Source organism: Myotis davidii, unplaced genomic scaffold (assembly GCF_000327345.1).
Source record: "Myotis davidii unplaced genomic scaffold, ASM32734v1 scaffold909, whole genome shotgun sequence".
Lineage (NCBI taxonomy): Eukaryota > Metazoa > Chordata > Mammalia > Chiroptera > Vespertilionidae > Myotis > Myotis davidii.
This window is the reverse complement of record NW_006299490.1, coordinates 224,676-232,769: the sequence shown is the minus strand read 5'-3', so window position 1 is coordinate 232,769 and position 8,094 is coordinate 224,676. Positions and strand designations below refer to the sequence as shown.

The 8,094-nt window shown below is 38.3% G+C and overlaps 1 protein-coding gene across 9 annotated transcripts in view; it reads left to right on the top strand.

The window, feature by feature from the left end:
- The window catches only part of ARHGAP12 (Rho GTPase activating protein 12), a 199,358-nt gene that overhangs the window by 92,232 nt on the left and 99,032 nt on the right, over positions 1 to 8,094 (top strand). For all 9 annotated transcript variants that reach the window (XM_015571421.1, XM_006775190.2, XM_015571424.1 and 6 more), the window contains one exon: positions 4,157 to 4,417. In XM_015571421.1, coding sequence (XP_015426907.1) covers positions 4,157 to 4,417 — 261 coding nt within the window. The remainder of the gene's footprint in view (positions 1 to 4,156; positions 4,418 to 8,094) is intronic.

The window sequence follows — 8,094 nt, the reverse complement described above, 5'->3', positions numbered from 1 at the left end:
CTATTTTTGTTCATCAGTTTATAATGTTCTTTTTCCTATATTATGAAGTCTTAAGGCACAATAATTTTTTTATTCATAGTTGTAATATTAGCACCTACCTTAGTTTACACTCATTTTTTAGGTAGTTTCTATCTTAGGTGCTGGCACAACTGCCCATTCTTTTATCCAAACTGGAAATGTGGGTGTTTTCTTAGATTCCTCACATGTAACCAATTCCAAGTCTTTAATTTTGCTTTTACTTGGCATGTGTGTTTGTATTCTTTTGTTCACATGTGTGTTCATTCATTCATTCAGTAAATTTCATTAAGTGCTACTGTGTGCTAGGCATTATACTAACCATATTATGTGCTAAACGTTGCATTGAATTTGTAGCATTTATAGTAGTAGATTATTGGAGAAGTACATGTTTACAAAGTGTAGTTGTTCCATTTAGGAACAAAGGTGTGTATATTCAAGTATAATTTTCGGTGCCTAAGGAAAGTTCTACTACTATTCCTCACTTGGTTTTCTACCTTTCTTTTAGAGCTTATTAGTGTTAAAATATTTGTTTTCCTAGTGTGAATGAGATTTTTTTATCCTGTTAATTCCAACTTGTCATTGCTTATATATGGGAAACTGACTAGATGATCTTGTATCTGGCCAGCCAATTGAACTTAGTGATTTTCACCCTGGCCAGTATTGCTCAGTGGTTAAACCGTCAGCCTGCATATTGAAGGGTCATGGGTTTGATTTCCAGTCAAGGGCACGTACCTGATTGTGGATTCTATCTCCAGCCCTGGTTGGGGCATGAGTGGGAGACAGCTAATGGATGTGCCCCTCTCACATTGATGTTTCTCTCTCTTTCTCTCTCCCTCTTTCTCTGTATCTCTCTCTATATCTCCCTTTCACTCTCCCATAAAAAAAAAATCCAATAGAAAAAATATCCTAGGTGAGCGTTAACAACAACAACAAAAACAACAAAAAAGCTTAGTAATTTTCATGGACTTGGGTTTTCAGATATTGATTATGTCAGTGACAAATGTCAGTATTTTTTTCTTCTAGGTATTTATGAGTTTAATTCATTTTTCAGACCTTTGTACATTGTTAGGACCTCCAATACAATGTTGAATAAAAGCATCTTGGTATTATTACTGACTTTTTCTTTATAGTTTTTGTTGCTGTGGATAGTATTACAGATGACCTCCATTTCCCCTTCTTTGCTCCCCTCCACCCAGCCCCTGTCCCACCCCTGGCCTTCACCACATTATTTTCTGTGTCCATGGGCTATATGTATATGCATGTATGTTCTTTGGTTAATCTCTTCCAGTCCCCCCAAACTCCCCACCCTATCTACCTCCTCTCAGAGATCTTCCATGTATCCATGCCTCTGGACCTATTTTGCTTGTCAGTTTATTTTGTTCATTAGATTCTGCATATAAGTGAGGTCCTATGGTACTTGTCTTTCTCTGACTGGCTTATTTTACTTAGCATATTAATCTCCAGGTCCATCCATTCTGTCCCAAAGAGTACGAGTTTCTTCTTCTTCTTCTTCTTTTTTTTTTTACAACCACATAGTATTCCATTGAGTAAATATACCATAGATTTTATATTCACTCATCAACTGATGGGCACTTGGGCTGTTAACAGATCTTAACTATTGTAAACTAGAGGCCTGGTGCACGAAATTTGTGTACTCGGGTGTGTGTGTGGGAGTCCATCAGCCTGGCCTGCGCCCTCTCATAGTCCAGGAGCCCTTGGGAGATGTCCGACTGACAGCTTAGGCCCACTCCCTGTGAGCTGGCAGTTGGAAATCCTTAGAGCTGCCGCGGAGGCAGGAGAGGCTCCCGCCACCACTGCTGTGCTCGCCAGCCATGAGCCCGGCTTCTGGCTGAGCAGCGCTCCCACTGTGGGAGGGCACTCACCACCAGGGTGCAATTCCTGCGTTGAGTGTCTGCCCCCTGGTGGTCAGTGAGCATCATAGCGACTGGTTGTTCTGCCGTTGGGCTGAAACCGGCTCTCCAACATTCCCCAAGGGGTCCCAGATTGTGAGAGGATGCATGCCAGGCTGAGGGACCCCACTGATGCACGATTGGGGCTGGGGAGGGGCCGCGGGAGGGCTCCAAGGAGTGTCCAGCCTGTTGCGCTCAGTCCATAACTTGGCATATTAGGCTTTTATTATATGGGATAACACTGCTATGAACATAGGGGTGCATATTTCTTTCTGATTGGTGTTTTGGGATTCTTAGGATATATTCCCAGAAGCGAAAACGGAATGGCAGTTCCATTTTTAATTTTTTGAGGAAATTCCATGCTGTTTTCCATAGTAGCTGCACCAGCCTGCATTCCTACCAGCAGTGTACTGAAGTTAAGATTCCCTTTTCTCCACATTCTTGGCAGCACTTACTGTTTATTTGTTGATGATAGCCATTCTGACAGGTATGAAGTGATACCTCTTTATTATTTAATTTGCATCTTTCTGATGATTAGTGACGTTGAACATTTTTTCATATATTTCTAGTCTATCTGTATGACCTCTTTGGAGAAGTGTCTATTTAGGTCCTTTGCCCATTTTTTAATTGGAATGTTTGTCTTCCTGATGTTGAATTGTATAAGTTCTTAATATATTTTGGAAATTAATCCCTTATCAGATGTATCATTGGTGAATGCGTTCTCTTATACAGTGGGTTTCCTTTTTATTTTGTTGACGGTTTCTTTTGCTGTGCAGAAGCTTTTTAGTTTGATATACTAGGTGTACCGGTTCTCTTAACCCTGCTGGGTGGCAGGTGCCTGCCTCCGGAGTCCCCCAGTCCCCTTAGCCCCCCAGCTGCCCAGGGCCGCCCGAGGCACATGCAAGCCTCAGATGGCGGGTGCCCAGCTGCTCAGGGCCACCAGAGGCGCAGGTAACCAGGGCCAGCCGAGGCTTGGGCTGCTGGCAGTGGCAACAGCAGAGGTGTGATGGGGCGTTGCCTTCCCCTGATGGCCAGGTTGCCTCCCTCACCTGAGGGCTCCCAGAATGTGAGGGGGGCAGGCCGGGCTGAGGGATCTCCCCACCCCCCCAGGGCCTCTAGTATATACATAAATGTGCATGCACAATATAAAAAGGTGTTCTCAGACGAATGCTTTTTTTCAGCAACTAGAATTCTAGCAACCCAGTTTACAGTGTCTTTATGCAAAGTGTATGAAGAGTATTCTGCTCTTGACATGTAGTGAGACATTTAAAACAAAATATCTAGTTTGAGATTAAGCTTGTAAATCAGAGAGTTATTGCTCATTCTTACTTTTCCACTTTTAGGAAGTTCACAAAGAAACTAGGAATAAATTAAATTATATGTTTATGGCTACCTAGAAATTGTAACTGAGAAGGAATAGAATGTAGTAAATTCTTAGCTGAAGTAATCTATCTCCTTTTTCTTTTATTTATATTCCTGATTTAATATTAAAGCTTTGAATATAAAATTATTTCTTTTGATAGTTTTCTGAGAAGTTGCTAAGTTACTCATGTGTAAGTCTTTATATATATCTTTAAATATTTTTTATTGATTTTTAGAGAGAGTAGAAGGGAGAGGGAGAGAGAGATAGAAACATTAATGATGAGAGGGAATCATTGATCCGCTGCTTTCTGCACACCCCCTACTGGGAATTGAGTGTGCAATCGGGCATGTGCCCTTGACCAGAATCGAACCCGGGACCATTCAGTCTGAAGGCTGATGCTCTATCTACTGAGCCAAACCAGCTAGAGCAAGGCTCTTTATATTTTAAAAATTGCCTAAAATAATAGAATTTTAGAGCCAAAGGAGACGCAGGTTGTTTAATTCAATTTCCTCATTTACAACCAATAAAAAAAATTCATTTTTAGAGAGATGAAGTGATCTGATCCTGTGTCATATAACTTGTTAGTGCCACATCTTGGACTAGAACCCACAGCTTCTGATTTCTAGTTGTATATTCTTTCAGAGTGAGGGAAAGTTATTAATCACACTGGATTCTCTTTGAATCTTTAATTTCTTTGAAACTAGGGATATTGAAACTGTTAAATCTTTACTTCCTTAAAAAGAAACTTCCTGTATAGGTTTTAAAATGAATTTTAAGATGTATCTTTATAAATCTTGTGTTTAATTTAATTTTAATTTATAAATGATATGCTAGTTTAAATATGAATACTTCAAATTTTTCACAGGCAACGACACCTCCAAATCAAGGACGTCCAGATTCTCCTGTCTATGCTAATCTACAAGAGCTGAAAATATCCCAGTCTACTCTTCCCCCACTTCCTGGGAGCCCAGCAATTCAAATTAATGGAGAATGGGAAACTCATAAAGATACTTCGGGGCGTAGTTATTACTATAACAGAGGAACACAGGAAAGAACTTGGAAACCCCCTCGATGGACTCGAGATACAAGCATTAGCAAAGATTTCCAAAATCCAGGAGATCAAGAGGTATGAGTAATCAAGGAGTTGACCAGTGAGTTATAAAACTTTCTTTTATTTTTAATCATTCAGAGCAAAAGGAGTGAATAGGTTTGTGTCTTGGTATTGAAATGATAGTGCACTTGAAATCTCTAAAATATCAAATCTTCTTTGCAGGTTTTATTATGTTAATGCTAGTTACTGTCTAATCTCTAACTGATAGACAGAAGCTAACCTTGTAGTGTGCTTACTAGTTGCAGAATTAACTGGATTAAAGTTGTGTAGTGTCAGTGGTTTCCCTCATGTGCTCATGTGCTAGGTGATATTTCAATCACTGTTACTGCCCATGCAGTGATGTTTTTTTTTTTAGAAAAGGAAGGAAAAAAAAATGATGTGACTTAGTCAAATACACCAAAACAAATATTTAACTGATTAAAACTGATACTTTATTGGTTTGGTATGCTACCAGGATATTTCTCAGTTTCTGACAGAGGTACAAGATCACTTTTTATTTATATGTAAGGGAGATAAGTATAATCTAGTGGTCTGCTACAAATGAGCCATCCAGTAAGTCTTACAGTGTATTTCAAAATCATTATTTTCTCTGACAGGTGTTCATACTATCTTTCCCCTGTACCCTTGGTTTCACCTTTCCCCACACTTCTCAAAGGGTGGTGCAGTGAATTGGCCAGCTGTATTTTGAGAAATACTTACCTCAGAGGTTTGTAGAGATTCCTTGGGACTGTCTAGAAATGCAGGAAAAGCTTCATTAGGGTTCATAAAAGGGTGTTAAATCCTGCTGTTCAATAAACTGGGGCTCAGCACTTGCATAGAACACCCTGCCCTTATAAAAAACAGCTGGCTTGTATAATAAAAACGTATCTTCAGGAGCTGGAAAAATCAGGTAACACCTCTTGTATTTAACTGAATCTAAAAGCTTTTTGTAGTTAATAACCCCTCTTCTGTCCTGTGTTTTAGTTGGTTATTAATAGCTCTGGTCTGGTGGTAAATTGTACGTTTAGTGTTCAAGAATGAGATTGAGAATAGTGAGAGAAATTGTTTCTGGTTATTGTAATAAAAAAATGTTAGAAAAACTATTTGAATTGTAGACCTAGAAAGATTTGAAAATAAATTATCCTGTGTATCAACAATAAAGTAAAATCTTGTAATTTGGGAGATTGGGGAAAGGGCTAAATTGTAGAATAATTTAAAGGAATTTTAAAGTACACACTAGAACTTTTAACATGTTTTTTTAGCTTACAATTTCATTAGATAAAAGAGTGTTTTGTATATCAGAGTCTCCGCTTACAAATTGTATAAAAATAGATATTTTCAAAGTGGCTGAGTCATATCTTCTGGTTCTTGGGAAAGGTTGTGCATGGGAGGCAAAGTTGAGACTTTGTTAAAATGTCTATATTCTGCTCTCATATTTAATTGCTAGTTTGCCTGAATGTAGAATTCTGGTTGGAAATCATTTTTTTCTTACATTTGCAAGGCATTTTGAACTTTATGGCAGGCGGATCATCTGCTTATTGGTGAGTCCCCAGTGTTAGAACCATTAGCTCTTTCCTTTTAGACCAGTGGTTCTCAGCCTTCTAGCCCTTTAAATACAGTTCCTCATGTTGTGACCCAACCATAAAATTATTTTCGTTGCTACTTCATAACTGTAATGTTGCTACTATTATGAATCGTAATGTAAATATCTGATATGCAGGATGGTCTTAGGCGACCCTTGTGAAAGGGTCGTTCGGCTGCCAAAGGGGTCGCGACCCACAGGTTGAGAACCACTGTTTTAGACTAATCGGTTTCCACAGAAGTCTTAAAATCTTCTATGTAGAAAGTCAGGGCTGCCAGGATCTTGGTAGTTAGCATTCAGTTTGCATATAATCCCTTAGTCCCTCTTTCTGTTGGTACCCATGTCCTAATTATGTTGTCTTAGTTGTCTTCCAACTAAGAATTGTACTGTTTTTCTCTTTTGAGAGGGAATAAATACCTATACTTGTGCTGAGATAAGGAAGAGGTGCACTACCAGCAGCCCGGTAGTATCCCTGCTTTCAGCCCCAATTCCAGGAATACCGTCAGTTCTTGAGCCATTTGAAGATTCTTCTCTATAAATTTATTGGATTTCATCTTCCCTTCCCAACTTCATTCCCTACTCCCACCAGTTTAGATTCTGCTTTCTTGTTCATCTGTGTCTCAACTTCCAGAGTGTTGTGACTGTTGGCTCTTCTTTATTTTCCCTCTTCTTGTGGGTTTAGGACTTTTAAAGGATATCTCACCATTTTTATTTTAGTGGGGTTTGATACAGAGCAAGTGTTCCATCTTAAATTAGAGACATTATTTTAGTGGTCATTCTAGAACAGCAGCTCTCAACCTGTGACACCCAACCCCTTCGGGGGTCGAACGACCCTTTCACAGGGGTCGCCTAAGACCATCAGAAAACACATATATAATTACATATTGTTTTTGTGATTAATCACTATGCTTTAATTATGTTCAATTTGTAACAATGAAAATACATCCTGCATATCAGATATTTACATTACGATTCATAACAGTAGCAAAATTACAGTTATGAAGTAGCAACAAAAATAATTTTATGGTTGGGGGTCACCACAACATGAGGAGCTGTATTAAAGGGTCGTGGCATTAGGAAGGTTGAGAACCACTGCTCTAGAACAAAGGTTCTCAACTAGGGACAGTTCTCCTCAGGGAGGGGTTGTGGGGTGTCGGGTGTGGGGGTTAGACAGTGTGGAGAGAGTTTTGGTTGTTACAGTTGGGAGACTGCTACTGGCCTCTAGTGGTTGGAGACCAGAGATACTGTTGAATAGCTTATGATACACAAGAAAACTCTCACAAAGAGTTATCAATCTGGTCTTAAATGTCAGTAGTGTTGCTTTTGCTTCTTGCTCCTTAAAGCCGTACAAGGACTATACATGTTGTTGTGCTATTGTCTTATATTTTATTTTATTTTTGTCTTTATTCTTGTTGTACATGGTCACTCTTAAAATTAATCCTCGTATTTACTACCACTTTTATCACATTTCTTTACATAAATTAGATTATCTGGATAACTTTCCTACCATCTTAAGTACATACTTTTAAATGTCCTTTGTGAGGATCTGTTCATGAGAGAGTTTTAGTTTTTATTTATCTGGAAATTTATTTATTTTATCCTTATTTTTAAAGAATGTCTTTACCAGGTATATAGATCTAAGATGAATATTTACTTGTTTGTTCTTTTCTAATTTATTAAAGATTTTACTCTCATGTTCCTTGCTTCCATGGTTGATGAAAAAAATTCATCTGTCAGTCTGATTGTCTTTTCTTGCTGACAACTTTTAAGATATTCTATCTATAATTTCACTATGATGTGATAAGGTGAAGGTATCTTTTCTATTTCCTGCCAGGGCTTTGTTGGAATCCTTGAATTTTAGGAGTCCTATCTTTGATCAGTTCTGGAAAATTCATAGCCATTAACTCGATAAAGCTAGTGTCTCATTTTCTCTTCTCATTCTGGAAATTTGAGTAGATGAATGTTTAGTCTGTTCATTCTGTTTGTCATGTCTCTTGATTTCCCTTATATTTAAAAATGTGATCTCTATGTCTCTCTGCTTCATTCTCAATAATTTTCAAGATGTAGTTTCTGTTCACTATTTTCCTCTGGATGCCACATCAACTACATTTTTTTTAAAATTTTCTATTAA